The sequence below is a fragment of the Perissodus microlepis genome, chromosome 3 (assembly GCF_051167445.1).
Source record: "Perissodus microlepis isolate ML-2025 ecotype Zambia chromosome 3, ASM5116744v1, whole genome shotgun sequence".
NCBI classification, from domain to species: Eukaryota; Metazoa; Chordata; class Actinopteri; order Cichliformes; family Cichlidae; genus Perissodus; species Perissodus microlepis.
In genome coordinates this window covers 39,848,802-39,866,877 of record NC_140463.1, presented here as the reverse complement: position 1 = coordinate 39,866,877, position 18,076 = coordinate 39,848,802, and the positions used below count along the sequence as shown (strand labels likewise).

Below are 18,076 nucleotides of genomic sequence, written 5' to 3'. Positions count from 1 at the left end.
CGTTGGGCGGATGTGCTGCCCGAAACATTTACTAAAGCCTGGATCGAGAAACACGAGTTACACTGACGAGTGTCAGTTTAAATGTAAGCCCGGCTTTATTCACTGTTACTGATCTACATGAGTAGTGGCAGCGTTGCGTCCTACTGTAGTCATCGAGCCTTGCAAGTCGGCAACACATTGGAAAGTGTGACCTTTTTCTGAGTTGTACCCCAGTCTAATTAATTAGTTGTTGACATTTCTAGTTATTCAGTTGAGTCACAAGGGCCTCAGCAGCTCCAGCAGATACGATGTGAGGAAATTGTAAAGAGGTTTCTCTGTACTGTTGGGACCGCCGAGCAACAATGTGTAGGTTGACTTTTTATTCCATTAAGGCCAGCTCGTAGGTCATTTGTATGCTGAATTAACAGACAGAAGCTAATATTCTCAACATATTGTAGGATGAGATGTGTATGTTTACTGATAAGCAAGGCTAAGATAAGCTAGTGTGCTAGATTTTAGTATTTCCACCCTCTAAGATTGATGTGATACGCTTTCCAAAAGAAGTGAAAGAGGACGAGGGAATGGCAAGCATCAAAGCTCCAGTGGCCAGAGCTGACGATGCACTGAGAAGATGTGGAAGGAGTACAAATGCGATCTTCAAAAGTTTCCCAGTCTTTCAAAAGTCCTCTTGCACCTACAGGCTCGTGAATGACAATGTAATTGAGCAAGTTTGAACCATGTTTTTTTCCGCAAAGTGTTGCATTCAGTCAGACTTGGGAGTCCCTGACAGTAACTAGCAGGTTTTTCTGGTTTCTCAGTTGTGTTAAGTTTGCAGGAATGATGACTGGATGAGATGTAGACGTACTAGCAAAGCAGCTATTCTTCCTGTGCTCGAAGCACTAACTTCAGTCCATGATCACCTGATTAAGTGGTGACAAAGCCAGTTGGTGAATGCTTGGTTCCAAATCATTTGATTGTCCCCTTATTGGTAGCCTGTGAGTCTGATCAGATATTTAAAGGCTTATTTATGTATTAGTTGTATAATTTCCTGTTCTTTGAAAGTTGTGGCTTCCTTTTGTGCCATCTCTGCCCTTTTCTTTGACACACTGCTTTTAGCAGCACTGATGACGTCTGCAGTTCCCTTGAATGTTGTAGTTGTGCCTCCAAATGCATTTTTTTTGTCAAGGCTATGAGATGACAGCTGAGGATGGACTTGAGTTTCCTTTCCTGAGGCTCAGGGGAAGGGCGCGTGGTTGTGATTTGTGTCTTTCCTCCATAGAGGAGACTGAATTGGCTGGCAGAATTTTGCAGACTGACAAACACAGATGGAGTCGTGACCTTGAACATGGTGGACTGTGATCTTCCAGAGATATTGTGTCCCGTCTTACTCTCTAAGGGAATGTAAACATTTCTGTCGGGACAAATAAAATATTATGTGCAAAAGGGAACAGCAGTTGTCTAAATAACACGAATAATACCACTCCATACATTTGAAAAGCATTAGTTTGCTGGGACTGTCTCTTGAACGGTTGAACTAACTCGGACATGTATGGATTTCTCTTGTTTGTCAGGAACTTGAGGAGAATTACCAGCGGGCCTACTCTGAAGCCCTGACGGCTTTTGGGAACGGAGCCTTGTTTGTCGAGAAATTTATTGAAAAGCCGAGGCACATCGAAGTACAGATCCTTGGTAAGTGCACTCTGACTTCATTTACGTTTGCCTTTTAACTATTTATCTGGTTTATATTTATCTGAGTTTCATTAAGAAGGCAAACTGCATTGTAGCCCTTGAAATCTAAGAGTGCTAAGGGAGGAGGTGAAGCAGATGAACAAGGAGAGGGAAGATGATTTATTCTCCAGCCATTACATCTTATTTTAGTGCATGTAACTCTGTAAGCACTCTATTACAGTACTGAAATCCAACACCGACACTTACAGGAAGTGCCTGTACTGCACAGAGGTGTCTGCATGTTTCCATGGCCACACATACACAAGGTGGCATTCAGAATTTACCATAGCTAATCGCGTGTGCGTGCGTGTGCATGTTCACTGTGATTAATTGCTCTCTTTGGGGCTTGCAAAGGATTTTGTGAATTTTCTGAATTACCTGCTAACAGCCATGTCTTTGCCAGCCCTCTGAATTCTGACAATCCTTCAGTCTCCACTTTCCTCTCTGGGTCTCCCTTTAATATTCTCTTCTTTTTTTCTTGTCTCATCCCTTTGCCATCCAGTTTCATTTCTTCTTATTCTTTTCCAAAAATCTAACCAGGAGATGTATTTATTTTTGCATTTTCTGCCCAGCTTCCATCGATCCTCGCTTCTGTTAGATTTGTAAGAACTATTTCGGAGGTATGCAACATTAAGTAGTGCAGTTAAACTGTGATAGTTTGTAGTTATTGGACTGTTTTAACTCAACAAATGGCGGTTCGCGTGTTTGCTCGTATTCTATTCTGCAAGTTGATTGTGATGACTAACAGTTTAAATGATTATTTGGAAAAGTTGATCTGAAAGGGTTTTGATGGTCCATTAACTGCAGTAATTTTCAGTAAAATTGTTACAGATGAAGAGCTGTAACAACAAAATGGTTCACTACTGTGAGCCACTGAATAGCTTTTGATTTTGAATCATTTGAACAAAAGGAGAAATTTGAGGAAGTCAAATTAAAAAATGTCATTGTTATCGTAGAGAAAAGGACCAATCTAGAAAGTGTTTGGGGAATAAATAAGTGAAGAAAAAGGGCTCTACTGTCTTGACTGCATTGTCTTTTAATGAACTCTTGCACATCAAACCATTTAAGTAAAATCTGTGGAATTTCATTTAGCTAGCTTCTCAACTATCAGTCTTATCTTTTTAGTCCTGTTAAGTAATAATGCCACTAAAAGAAGCCTGCCTTGTGTTGACATAAAGTGTCTTACTCATCATTTCATCTCATATTCAGTTTAAAAGCTCTGATCTGCAGTAGCAATCGATCAAATCTGATGCTGTAATTGTAGCAAAAAGCTGTTTGTGGTCACTCTAAAGCAGCGGTCCCCAACATTTTTTTTAAGTCCTTTAAGGTGTCGTGGATAATTACAACAAAATAGTGGTATTGTGTAAATATAATGATAGATGCGAATTCACTGTAATTGTAACTTTATTAGCGGTATCCTCTTGAAATGCGCCAACAACATTGAGAAGTAACATCCTCCTCTCTGCCCCTTAATGCTCTCTGGTCACTATGGTAACGCGCAAATATTTTTTTCAAAATAAGACGCACAACTACATCACGGGAAAAAGACCCAGGGAAACAGAGTTAACGATAAAAAGTTAACGATAAAAACCCTGAAAACCATAAATTTTACTCTCGTGGGCCGGTACCAAACGAGTATCAAGAAAATGTCTCTTTACACTGCTCTTTGTTCTCATACTGCTGCTTATCTACTTTTTAAAAATTGCTTTCTCTGTTATTTCCTCACTTACATCTTTGTCTTTCCTCAGGCGATAAGTATGGTAATGTCATCCACCTCTACGAGAGAGACTGCTCCATTCAGCGGAGACACCAAAAGGTGATGCCCTCTTTTTCGTCTTTGTTTTCATTTAAGATTTTATTTGCGGCGTTGCTTCATTAAGTAGGTTAATATGAAGTGCCTGATAATGGTGGGTGGGCCTGAAATAAGTCATAAGCATGGATTGGATGTGCATGCATTGCTGAGAATTTACAATAGACTGTAGTGTTTAGTTCTCCTTTTATTTGAGGAAATGGGCTAATTTAGTGGCGTACCCTGTTAATGGTTAATATAGCACAGGTGGCCCTGAGTGTCATAGAAAGCTCTAAGCTGCAGGGGGTAAGAGGATCTTACTCCAATAAAAATTATCCACTGTTAATCCTGTGTGAATGGGAGTCTTGGCAGTAACTGCATAATCCTCCGACAAATCAACTTGGATCAACAAAAGCAGTTTCTTTGAGAACGTTTAAATTCATTCATATTAATCAGGCGGGCATTCATCGGACAGTTACTGGAGAGAAATGAGGTATTACGGCATCACCTGATTATTAAATTAACAAAAATGACTGAATATCAGATGAAAGGGGGAATAGAAATAGAAATTGCCATCTAATCACTCAATGTAGCAGTGCTTTCATCAGAGGAAGCTGATTAACATGTGTAATATTTCATTACATATTGTCACCTCAGAGCAGTTTTAATCATGCGTTTTCATCACTTTCTTCCTTTCCCCTTTAATCAAATTACAGATGATAATCATATTAGTGGCTCTGTTCATGCTAGAGCTGCTGGTCTTTGATTCTGGCAGCCTTAATCTGCCTTTGCCCTTAATCTAAGATCTCTTTCAATCTCAGAAACAAGAATAGTCGCTTGTTGAAGTAGATTTGGGATGGCAGAGCGCAGCTGGGATATTTTTAGTTTTCTTTATGTCGCAGAAGTGCTACTCTTACTTGGAGAGAGGCTTCTTTATGGCATTAAGATTTGATAGAGATTTTATTGAGTTCTAGGGGTTTCACTTATTTTAAAATTTGTGACGGGTCACGTTGCCTTGAACTGAGCTGCCCTGATGGGTCGACTTGTTTGACGCAGTGAAAAGAAATGGATCAGGCTCCAGCGTAGTGATCCCCAGCCACCCAGCAGCCACACTACACACAAGGCTGTGCATAACCAAGATAATCTGCTCACTCTGTTTCACTAACGCTTAAATGACAAACTCTATCAAGCGTGGAAAATAAAAAGACAAATTATAGTATTGACTATAATGGGTGAAGTAGGTTTATTAGTTTGTCTTATAGTGAAATACAGTGAAATCTGGGGCTTTGGGAGCACTTTTGTAAGCACTATAGAAAATTCAAGAAGCACCATTCCTTATAAACAATAGATTACATTTCTGTGTTACGGGTAAACAGCCACTTCTAGTAATGAACCAATAGGCAATTATCTGCCAACTCTGCAGTACCCAGCAGCTCTCTGGAGCATTTAAGCATCTTTAAGCTCATTGTTCTGATTCATCACCCACAGCTTTACTCTCATCAACGCTGTTTACCATGAAAATAAGCCTGCTACACGCTGCCTATCCACCCAAAAAAGGCTTACAGAGCAGGTCAACATAATGGATGATGATGTGCAGTTATCGTGTTCCATATTTCAAATTTTTTTTCTTTTTAATTATTATTTTTTTAAATGTTGTTACTAGTTGTAGATGCCCCTCAAATAGTGTAAAGTCATCACCATGGCTAATTACTCAGTCATACAACCTTGGTAGGGTTTTAAATTGCACGTGTCTTTCAGCGGTTCGTTAATAAAGCCATTTGCTTTCGGGCTTATCGAATGCACCACTAATGTCTAAGAGAATTAAGAGGCAAATTTTTATCCTGTGTTGGGCTAAATGAATCAGAACTGAGTGTTGTGATTTAGTTGAATCCAGATTCCTCCAGAAGTGTCAGAATGAATTATTAGCATCCGTGTCTCTCAGTGCCTCAAGGGCTGCTAATCTACTAATAATCGAGGTCTACTACAGGCAGTGGATACATCCAGACCCCGCCTCCAGTCCTGTTGTCTTTGTCTGGTGACTGCTCACCTGAGGGTTTAACCCCCGTTTTAGTTTGGGTTTCTGTCACGCTCCCTTGGTAACAGGGCTGCTTTTTGTCAATCAGGTTTTCTGCAGTTTCTCCGGATGATTCACTGTCCTACATTTCTGTGGGGAAAGTTATTAATAGATGCTGGGAAAACAAAAGTGCTATCCTCTTCCTGTTTTGTCTGTGTGTTTTGAGCCTTCATTTATCCCAGGAGGTTTCAGATTGTGTCATGAAAGTGAGGCTTACAGGGGTCCAATCTAAAGATGCATACTATAGCCAGTACACACTGCAGTCATCATTTACTTTATATGTTCATTTTCCTCCTGATGTTTGGAATATTGATGGTCCTATTGATTTGAAGGTTGTGGAGATTGCACCGGCGTTCCAGCTGGACCCTCATCTCAGAGATCGTCTTCACGCGGATGCTGTCAACCTTGCCAGACAGGTAAGGCTGCTTTACCCATACAGCCCCCCCCCCCCCCCCCCCCACCCCCCTCCAGTTGCAGTTGTGTCCTGATGTGAAGACAGCTTCTACATTTGGACGCGACGTTTGCTCTGCACACTGTGAAAGCAGGTTTCAGTGTGTCGAATGTGCAGCGTTAAGTTTAGAACACTTGTTATGAAAAGTTGGCAGCCTGGGGAAGAAATGGCTCACTGAAACTGAAAAGGCTTTCCTGGCGAGTACTGTCAACCATCGGGTTGTTTTTAAGAAGCCTGAGCAAATTCCCCATACAATTCACTTTCCTGTCTATAATTGGTCTGCAAGACAACGGGATACTGCCCAAGAATTTTAATGTGCCGACTACCTGTGATTTTGTTGTTTTTTTTTTTTGTTTTTTTTTAAAGAAGGGGATGTTGGCGCTTTACCTAAATGTGAAAATGAAATTGTAATTTGAAAATGGGTGGAAATGGATGTCAGCAGTGTAGACTGAGGATGCAGTTGTGAATATGAGTGTTTGAACATTTGGAGAGCATCTCACCTTGTGTTTAGCCTTTTTTTTTTTTTTTTTTAAATCATTGAAAAGTTGGCTCAACTATGACAGCGCCACTTAAGTCGAGCCTCATCTCTCAGATTTCAAGAAATGGCCTTTTCGGGTAATGGTCCAGTTGAGGAATGGATAGGAGCGATGAGGGAGGAGGTTGGAGACGGGGATGGTGATTTGCTGAAGAATGATCTTTGTTACTGATCGTTATGTAAGACTGGTGATGTGACCTTGCTCTAGCAGTGAGGTTTTTTTTTTTTTTTTTTTTTTTTTCCCTCCTCCTCCAGTAATCGTATCAACATCACCCAGCTCGTCTGCCTAAAGTGACAAACCATGTCTCCTTGTGTGTTTAAGAGCAGCAGCGGCGAGCTCTTGACTGCATATTACAGCTTGAAATGAGAGTGATGTCGCTCTGGTGTGAGGATGACAGGTGCCAACAAGAGTACAGCATGCATGCATGCTCATGCACATACCCGTTTTTTATTTATTTTGTTCCCAGCTGACTTAAATACGACAAAATGTAGTGTCTTCACTCGTCAGTGCAGAAATAGAAATAACTGTAAAATACAAATGGTAAAAAAAGTGTGACAACATCAATAAAATATATTATATTGCTTTCTCTTTCAATATGTTAGTGATACACTGGCGCCAAATATATTTTTAGTCAAACATGCAGGTGCTCCTGCCAGTTTACCTCTCCAGAGTCAATACTTTGTCTCCCCGTGGTGGCACTTAGAAAATGATTAGGAGACTGGCAATTGAGTGGACGTCAGGGCAGGAAAAAAGTCAGTAATCTAATTATTTGATGCATCGTTACAGTTGAAGAATATAATCTATACCAGTGGTCCCCAACCTTTTTTGCCCCACAGACTGGTGTATGTCTGACAATATTTTCAAGGACTGGCCTTTAAGGGGTCGTGGATAAATACAACAAAATAAAACCAGTACTGGTACCAAAAAAGATTTATTCTTAACACATGGGAAAAGACCCAGGGAAACAGAGTTAACGATAAAAACAATTAAAAAAAAATAATAATAAAATAACGCTAAAACCATAAATTTCACACCCGAGCCTCAACTCTTGCGGCCCGGTACCAAATGACTCACAGACCGGTATCAGTCCGTGGTTGGGGACCGCTGATCTACAGTTTAAGACCTCAGTTACAGGTAATGGTCTTGGTCATAGATGACTTATCTGCAGTGTATCCAGAATTGCTGTATTATGATAGCTTTGGTTGGTGCCTGCCATTGTTGCTGATCTCCTTATGCTTGTAATAAAGGGATGAGGCATATTGCTGATGCTGATTTTTAAAAATGTAACTGGTTAACTTTCAGTCTGACAAGATGAACATGTTGTGCTTTTTGTGGGACAGCGGTTGGCACTGATGTCACAGCAGGAAGCCTTGAATCTGCTGGCCAGCTGTGGACTTTATGGTGGATATTGCACGTTCTTCCTGTGCTGGCATGACTTCTCTGTTCTCTACTCGAACTTGCAACCACAGTCCAAATATGACTGCTAGGTTAATTGGTAACTTGAAACTGTTACAACCTTTAGTGTGACTGGTCTGCGTCCCCCCCCCCTCCCCTTCTTCCTCTCTGGGTTCAGGCCAGGTAAGAGGCAACAGGCTCTTTTTAAAAAGATTATTTTACGTTCTTTACATGTTAAAGTTGTAACAGTAGTCGTATAAATGTTTGGATTTTACCTCTTCGGTTTATTGCATACAGAGCTTGAGTGCTCATCCCGCTTAGTTTTTTTGCAAAGTAGAACAAAGGTGAATAGAAAGTCTCACAGACCTGCAGCCTTTGTAGATTATCACCAGGGGTCTCACTTTTTCTCTGCATCACCTTTCATTTTCTTCCTTCCACACTTGCTCCCCCACCACTGTTCTTGCATTTTTCTGCTATGTGTTGTGACTGCATTTCACTTTAAGTCAGTCTCCACAGTGAGGCTTCCACTTCAGAGCTGAGCCCTGCTCTCACCTCGGGTATTGAAACACCCCCTTAGCAATGCTGAGGATGCACTCTGGTGCTTACTTCAGAATTATTAATGGGTGTGTGCATGTGTCACAGCCTGTGCATGCATGTGTGTGAAAGTAAGGTGATGCAAGATCTTATAACCCACACTGGAATACTCATATTATTTCTACATACCCATGCTTGATTATACTTTCTTTCAGTTCTGTCCTGGAAATGGTAGACATCTTGGTTTCAGTTTTCATTTTGATTAATGTCTTTTCATTTTAATGAGGAACTCACTGAATTTAATAGCATTTTGTATGAGACATTACATTGTTATTATGTCTGTCCTCCTTATTCCTACTCCTCCCGATATCTGGCCAAAAGATGTGCTCAGTAAAACCAATTCATCCTCTTGCCGACTCAAACAAGCTCACACATGCAAATCTGATTCTGTGAAAAAGTATAACAGTTTGATTTGTGTTTACTTTTTGTTTGTGTCAAATCTTCAAACAACTTTTTTTTTTTTTTTTTTTTTTTTTTTTTTAAAATGTGCACATCTGATCAAATGTGAAAATGGAGCCACACGTCAAATAACTTCTGGATAGTTTTATTTGTTGTGATTTCAGAACTTCAAAAAAAGGCAGAGAGCAAGCACAAAGTTTTAAAATTGAAACACAAGAGTGTAATATTTGGCTTAGACAAAGGGCATATTCTTAAAATATGTAAGAAAAGGATTATCAAGCTCTTTGTATGTCTCTAGGGACACATGTCTATGATTAAAGACGATAATAAACCTTCCTGGATGTGATTGACTGTCTGAAATTCTCCAATAGTAAGATGTTAAAGTCGGGCGCCTCTTAGTCAAGTCCTGAAATCTGAGGTTTGAAATATCTGAGTGACACTTGGAAAAAAATTCAGTCGATGTAAGAACTGTGAGGTGAAGAACACTGTTAACCCAGGAGGCTGCTGTCACGATGCATTTTGATGATGCTCAAACCTTTCAGCAGAGTGTTCTTTCAGCCGAGTGGAACGTTAAATTGTCTTGAAATTCCACAAACTCGGACATTATACCGAAGTTAAGCGCACATGTGGCAGCGTTGCTGGGATACTTGGCTGCTTCAGAGGAAGGTGAAGTGCCACACCTGAGGGGGTAACCTGAATTCTGCTCTACTAGAAAATTCAGAATGAGAATGAAGTTGAGTTGAAGCTGAAGTTAACGGTTGTGAGCGAGAGTTAAAATTAGAATTTGTCAGTGGCCTGCTCAAGATGTGGGTTCAAGAAAGGAACTCTGCAGTGAAGAGTGGGCTGAAATTCCACCACGGCATAGTCGGGCAGGCTGATCTGCTATAACCAGAAGAGCTTGACTCTAGTTACAGCAACAACTAGAGTCAAACTAGCAATGAAGTGTAGGGGGATTATTAGCAGTTAGACTGGCTGTAACTTCAGTAGACTTTGCACAAATTTCCCCTCAAGAAGCGTAAAGTGCCACAATCTGTTTCTGTGTATAAGAATGAGATCATAAAAGCTGCAATCATAAAAGAAGAACATTAAAAAGTATTGTCCTCTAACTACACTGTGTGTCTATAAAACTACATTCACCAGCCACTTCATTGCTTACACCCTTCTAGCTCTGGCTTGGACCCCGTTTTGCCCTTTAGAGCTGCCTTAATTCTTTGTGCCGTAGATTAAACTAGGTGGTTATGGTCCACACTGACATGATGGTATCACATAGATTTGTCACACACATCCATGATGAAAATCTCCCGTTTACCCACATATACCAAAGGTGTGCTCTAAAATGGCATTTGTGTACAGTGAACTCAACTCCATACGGAGATGGATGCTTTCATGTTGCGTATACCAATTTCTGACCCTGGGATGGTGCTATAACTGAATGCTGTAACTCGAGAATGAGGCGACGTGGGATTTTATAAATTGATACAATAATTTTGAGATGTATTTGTAGTCTGTCCTGTTCTTAGCTGTTTTGCAGTGACGTCCAGTGTTGCATTTATGCTACTGTAGCACATCTGCTTCAGTATTCAAGGTGTGCTCAGAAATGCTCTTCTGCATGACTTGGTTATGACAACTAGGTATGTGTTACTGTTCCCTTATAACTTCAAAGCAGTCAGGCTGTTCTCCTCTGACCTGCGGCTTCAAGTAATTTTTGCCCAGAGAGCTGCTGCTCACTGGATGTTTTCTTTTTCACTGGACATGGTTGTGCAGGAAAATCCTAGCAGATAAGCAGTTTCTCAAATTCTCTGATCAGCCTGTGTAGCACCAACAAACATGGCACGCTCAGAGCCACTTAAATCACCTTTCTTCCCCATTCTTATGCTCTGTTTGAATTTCATCACATAGTCTTGACCATGTCTACATGCTGAAATTAATCAATTTGCTTCAGTCTGATTTGCTGACTGGATAATTGCATTTAGAGTAGCTGAATAGGCGTACTTAATGAAGTATCTGAGCGTATATCCATACATTAATAAAAACACTATTAGGGCTAGAGACACAAAAGCTAAAGTCAGTTCAGTCTTTAGTGAGTTCTTGGTTTAATGGAGACTTGAACAAATGAGGTGGTGGTACATATTCAAGCGATGTTTAGCCATCATTTTGATTGCATGTTTAACTACCTGCTTGCACAGTCCTTGTATGGGCTTGTATTCCTTTAGTCTCTGTACGTACTAGATTTCTGCCAAATTATGCAGCAATACCAGATTTGATGCGGTCTCATTTTTAGTATGACATCAAGAAGAAAGCATCTGATTCGTTGGTCAATACAGACTCAACTTTTTCTAGATTCAAAACCTAATGAAGACATCCATATTGACATGTTTTGTTTTTTGATTTGGGCGTTTATGCTTTCTTGCTTCAACAAGCAGCATTATTTAATTCTTGTATTTACTCTGGATATTTGATGTAACATTTTAGTGGATATGTGACAGTTTAATATCAGATTCCACAATATAAACTCTGGGGATTTGAATCCTACTTCATAGCATTGTATAAATGTATCTTTTTTCCCCTTCTCATTCACACACCTGCTGTTTCTCTCATCTGGTTTTAATGGCGGCTCCATAGTGTTGCTTTTATATTTTTTATTCCCCCCCCCAAAATCATTTTTGCCATCTGTACATATCACACACCTTCCATTATCAGCTGCCTCCATCAGAGTCTTTCAGAGAAACGGCGCAGTCTTTGAACTCGATACAGGTCACAACATTTCCTGATAGAATGTCCTGGAGAACAAAGTTGCCTGGCAACACTGAGCTCAAACCCTTCTGCTGAGAGCTGGAGTAACTTCCTGCAGCCATTAGAGTCAGATCTCACAAGAAAATCAGATGTTGTCAAACCATGCCTCTGTGCTCTTATGTGTTATCTGCTGTTCAAACAGCTGATTTTTGTATACATGCCTGGAAAAGGATTTGGGGGGGGGGGGGTTCTGGCTTCTGATGTTTTGTCTGTTTCAGTGAAAGGTCTACAGCTGACATTTCTTTTTACCAGCCCATGTATATCCCAGCCAGTCCTGATTAGATTCGAGTGATGTGTCTCACTATAGCAGTGAGATTTTAATAATCAGTGATGGGCCCACTGATTGGGTGCATCATTGCTCGCTCATTCATCCATGTACTGCTTGGCTTATTTTTTTATTTATTTTTTTTAATACCTCTTGATATGTGATGTGCAGCAGTAGTGTCCTATATCGTTTACTTCTGCAATGAGTTAATAAAGAAAAAGCTGCAGTGAAGCCCATCTGTCTTTGCTTGGTGGACACGAGTTTTATGATGGAAATAAAGTTGAATATCTGCATTTGAGTATAAATTCCCAGTTTGACCATGAAGTTTTTCGGTGCTTGCAAGCGTGCAACATCTGTGCGCTGATGGGCTGTGGTTTATTGCACATATGCTCCACAGTCCTGTGATAAGTAGACAGACATAAAGTAACATGTCTCAGACACTGCACATTACATTTGACAAATTCTGTTACACTCTAGCATTTCCAGAGCTGCAGCGACTGCCCGAGGAGATCTGACTTATTGAGTATAGACTAAGTGGTTGTTGCTGACTGGCTATGCATAAATCATCTGTTAGATTTACTGTGTTTGACAACAGATTAATTCTGATCCGTTTTTGCTGCATCAATGAACAGTACTGAATATCCTCTCCTTCAAACGTTCAGAAGAGACACAGTGTCACGTAAAACAAGAGTGTGGTTCTGTGTAGTTTACGGCAGCGCTGCTTGATTGGGGGAAAACATAGTTCTCATTATTTTGGTCAGTAACTGTAATCTGGATATCAATGTGACTTTATTATATCATTTTTTTTTTTTTTTTTTTTTGAAAGAGGAATTTCCCTTTAACTTTTTTTTTTCTTAAATAAAATGTGAAAAACACGAGGGGGTGTTTGAGATGAAACCTGTCTTAGAAGGGCCACGGCTGGTCTCTGCCAGATGTTTGAAGGTGCAGATGCAGACATGAAGAGGTGAAATGAATCACCCAGAGATGGCTGCATCACATCAGTGCAGGGAGCGTCTGTGTCAAACACACATGCACATAGGGTTGTTTCAACAGGTTCTCCTGCAGAAAACACTCTTGTTTACATTTTTTCTGACTGGCTTTGTTTTAAAAAAATAAATGAAATAAAGGCTCTTCCTGACATCATGGCTCAAGCTGAACAAAACTAAAAGTGAGTTTGAGCCTATTGGAAAACTCAGAGGTGCTCTGAATATGAAGGAAAGGGTTGTTTGACCACAAAATGAGAGCGCCTAAAATAAATGCGAAATGTTAACAGTTTCATTGCAGTTCTTAGACAAATAAGACGAGCTTGAATTTCTGAACTTAAAACCACAACACCAGATATACTGGGGAAAAAAAAACCTATTTAAGCTTTGTGAACTGTCTGACTGATAACATACTTAGTTACACTTTCCTCATTTTCTACCTCATTTTCTACACTAGTACCACCATGATGGTACTCTCCCCGGTCTGACACCCTGCCATCAAGCTGTTTACAGCCTTTCAGCTTCATGAGATATTGACTGAAAATAACTCCACTCTTGGAGCAGCTATATGGTAGTTTTTAGGTGAGACTTGGCTGGGATGTTGCCACCAGACTCTTGGTATTATAAATTACTTTTTCATGTCTGGTTTGTATGCATTTTTTTTTTTTAAACCTGTTTTCTTTGGCAGCTATAATTCACCAAGTACTCTTTATTGTAATGATCCTTTTTTATTGTGTGTGTGTGTGTGTGTGTGATCATCCTATATTAAAATGTGATGGTATATGAGTAGTCATAGGTTGAGGTTTATTGATGTCTGTGTTCTCTTATGGGAAAGTTTGTTTTTCTCTCTTACTGTCCAGATATCTCGATATAACTACATCTGATACGCTTAATGTTTTCTCTGTATTGTGCTCAGTTGGTTCACCCACACTTTGGGCCTCTTCCAGTGAACTCTTTGAACTGTCTTTGTTACAGTTTGGCAGCAATATCCAACTTTCTTTTCAAACCTCTATATCACGATTGGAATTTGGCAGAGGTAGCTGTTATGAAGGAGCGTAAGCAATGAGAACACAAGCCTATGATCTGCAATGATATTGCATTTTAAGCTGCGGTAATGAATTTGGTTCACTTGATTCCACAGTTTGCCTCGAGACACTGGTGCATTTAGCAGTCAAACTCAGAGTGTGAAGGACAAAACACGTCTTGTATGTTTCAAAATGAGCTGCAGCTAACTGTATAATATGCACACCTGATGTTACTATGCACAGGAGCTCACCATGGGTATCTGTGAGCAACAGAAGTAGCCGCCTAATTAGCTTAACTGTTGTGGTGGTGGTGAGGAAAAGCAAACAGGTGTGCCTTTGTAGGTAACCTCAGTGCCTGACATTTTTGTTTCATGGTATATTTATCAGTTTAATCTGAAGGCAGAAGGCAAAGTTGCTGTCATACGCTGCATTTTGTGCAGCTGTTTTGGGGAATTCAATTCTGGTACTCGTGTGGTGTGATGATGATGATTGAGGCTGTTGCATTTTAAACTCTGATTCAATCTGTTTTGTTTGGTTTAGTGGCAGGTGGGGTTTTTTCTTTTTTTTTTTTTTTTTCTTTTCTTTTTCCTTTCTGCAGAAATGAAGCAGTATTGATTGTTATATGTACACGAGTGGAAGAGGGCAGAAAATTAAAATTTGTTGCAGTGTTTTTAAGTGTGATGGAGAGAGAACAGGAGCTTGAAATCTGTGTGCATGATGACATGAGAAAAATAATTTAAGTGTAGTGGAGAGAAGGAGAAATAATTTATTTCTATTTAGTATTGTGCCTGTTTGCCTACTCGTCTTTCTGCTGTCTCTTGAGAGAACTGCTGCTCACAATCAAATATGTCCACAGGTCATCAGCGCCAATCGGGGTAGCCAGCAGGGCTGTATCATACCACTGTAAGTTTATATGTGATTAAAAATGTAATACTGTGATATAGTGATGCACTGTTTACATACCCTAGTGTTGCAACAAACTAACTTGTTCAACACTTGAAGCACAAACACGCAGCAGAGTGCTACCAGGCTATGAAGGCGGAGGAAACACTAGAGCCGGTGATGTGCGACTCAAATGTAAACAAATGACTCGAGCGAGTATCGCTGGAGAGCTCGCTAATTGCGCTCCATGTGACAGGAAGAGGAAACGGTGGGTGGAAATTACAGATGCAGGTACACAGTAAAAAAAGTGTGGCTTTAAGCTAATGGATAAAAAGCTCGACCCGAGGTACAACATACCAGCTACAAGACGTATTTCAACTTGAGTTTTAATATGTGGCTGTTGTTTAGTTGCTAAAGAGTTAGAGTATTTAAAGTTTCTTGGAAAAACACTGCAGGGGCTACTTTTGTGCTAACATTTTGATGTTTGCTCTTCCTGTCATGTGGGGTGCAATTAGCGAGCTCTGCAGCGATGCTCTGTCGAGTCATTTGTTTACTTTCGGGTTGCACATCACCAGCTGCTAGGATCTCCTCCTCGTGCCTTTTTATAGGCTGGTTAGATTGAACTTAATTTTCTTTCCCTTCTAGTAGTGAAAAGGTTTTACACATTTAGTTGGATGTTTTCCAAAGTATTGAGTTGTTGTTGGTCTACCCTGTGTGCTGAAACCCCTTTCATGCTGCTGGAGTGGCTTCCTTTGTCATCGGAGGCTGACATGCTATGCTCGCTGTCAGACATTTGGGCTTTATGATTTTGTTTTGTGAGCTAGAGAACATAAATGCACAGCCCATCTATATCACCGATGTCTCAATATGACACTTGGACTTCGCTGGTAGCCTATCAGGAGTGGGAGTAGCTCATTGGGAGAGGAGGAAAAATGCCCCTTATTTTGTTTGCACTAATAAATGCTGCTGTCTGTAAGCACCATTTCTTTTCTATATCATCATTATCACAAATTTCTTTGAGTTATTGATATTTTGAAGCTATATCACCCATGACTAATGGCCTCTACGGTTTGTATTATGAAATGTGGAGATAAAGACATCAAAACACTACTTTTTTCCCCTCCTTCTTTCCCCAGTGCTTTGTCTCCTTTACTCCCCAAGAGCATTCTTTATATCGGTGGTCAGATAAATATGCAAGTGGCTTACACATTTGTGTAGCACAGTTTCACGTAACAGCTGGGCGCACTGGTGTTTGTCAAATATTATTCAAATTGGTTAATTGTGGATTTGTTTGCTTTTCACGGAAAAATTATTGCGCTTACGAGACTGTTAGTTCATTTCACTTTGTTTTGATATGGTACAATAAACTGTGTTCTCCTATTACTGAAGTTGAAAACATGAGTTACAAAGATATTACTGAAGATATCTAATTCAGTTTACTTTATATAGCTCCAAATCAGAACTGTCATGTCGAGGCGCTCTGTAGTGTAGGATAAAAACCTACGTAACAGATGTATACAGAATACATGTTCACTGTAATAAACACGGAGAACAGGAATACTGAAGAGCAGGTGTGCTTGAAACGTCACTGGATGCAATGATTAAAGAATCTGGAGCTCTGCAGTGTGCAACCCATTATTTCTAATAAAGGAACACAGAGCAGGATAAACCAGGGTGACTGTGGCACATAGTCTTAGTTTATATACACAGAAAATGCTTGTTAGTGGTAGTGCTGTAGCTGAACGTTACCCATTTGGATCTTTGTTTTGTTGTGCAGATATTGAGTTGTCATTTGTGATTTGGATAATTGTTCTGAGCAAAATACATTTACTAGCTCACAATGGATGCATGATATCTCCTTCAGCCTACGGTCTTTCAGGCTCATTGTTCCTAATTAGTGACTTCATACATATTTATTTGGATTTTATTAAAATAAACTTTAAGATTTATATTTCATCCTAAAAACGAGTACGTGGCAGAAGAATTGTAGATGCACATCTTTCATTGTACAGTTTAGTGTTAGGTGGGCAGCAAAAGTCAGATACAATGTGCATGATTGAGATTTATTGTGTTGCTTGTAACTTGTTGAGTCATTGTGGCACAGCTGTTAAACGACTATCGAATTTGAAGTTAAAGTGTTCAATGGTGTAAAGAAGTGATTTACAAGAGATACTGAAATAATTTTAAACCAGTTTAATTTATCCTTGCGCTGACACAAACAGGATGAAGGGAAAAACTGCACAATGAAGCTTTTTTTCCTTTGCATCTGTGTAACTGTATTCATGGATGTAATAAACAACCAGAACCACTAGTTTGTAGTTGGATATCATTCTAGTCCATGATTTTGTTTCCTATCAGTCAGAAGAACTAAAGAAAAGAACTGGTGTCCTAAAAATAAGAGCAGGTGTTTGTCTGTTGGATGCCAGTTCATTTAAGGAGAAGAAAGGATTCTCATTTCTCCCTCTTTGGTCTTTGTGTTGGATTTTTGGACTTTCAGTGATACTAGTATGCCGCCATTCTTAAATGGCAGCACCTGCTGTGTTTTTCCAAGGACTTAAGGCGGTCTTTTTAGTGACCGATGTTTCGAGTGTGTCTCTGCCATCTCCTGTGGTTTTTCAGGCCCTCTCCCCCTGCCTGTCCTTCTGTAAAGCTGTTTGTGTGTGTACACACGTCTGTCAATCCAGGGTGTTAAATGTAGAATTAGTTCTGCTGTCAATCACCATGGCGACGGTGAGCGAAGAGACGATGCGCTCTAGCTGAGACGATTCATGTTCCCCGTCGACACGTACGGGAGGGGGCTCGCAAATTCAGACACTGTCTCTGGAGCTGGTCAGTGGATTGTAAACATACCCGCAGACCCACCAACAGTCTGTCAGCATGCTTCTGTGTGTTTACACCCATTTGTGGCTTCAAAACCTTTTTGTCCTCAAAAGCCTGAAAGCATTCTGAAATATTCAACTAGAAAACCCCACTCTGGTTAGAGAGCGGAAGAGCACCAAAACAAAGGAAAAACAAAGTTTTTACACCCGATAACCTGCGAGTTCTGCAAGATTATGATCAGGATGAGCTACAGTGTCACTGAGGTTCTGGTTCATCTGTTTTAATTAAAGTGTGAAGTTTCATTTTCAGCTTGAGACATTGGAATAGTTTTTAGAGACGTGAAGTTATCTGCAATTAAAATAT

At 40.1% G+C, this 18,076-nt stretch overlaps 1 protein-coding gene across 2 annotated transcripts in view; it reads left to right on the top strand.

Annotated features, from left to right (window-relative positions):
* pcxb (pyruvate carboxylase b) overlaps window positions 1-18,076 on the top strand; it is a 291,593-nt gene that overhangs the window by 21,404 nt on the left and 252,113 nt on the right. For both annotated transcript variants that reach the window (XM_084924410.1, XM_084924409.1), the window contains exons 7-9: window positions 1,551-1,668; window positions 3,456-3,523; window positions 5,903-5,986. In XM_084924410.1, coding sequence (XP_084780536.1) covers window positions 1,551-1,668; window positions 3,456-3,523; window positions 5,903-5,986 — 270 coding nt within the window. The remainder of the gene's footprint in view (window positions 1-1,550; window positions 1,669-3,455; window positions 3,524-5,902; window positions 5,987-18,076) is intronic.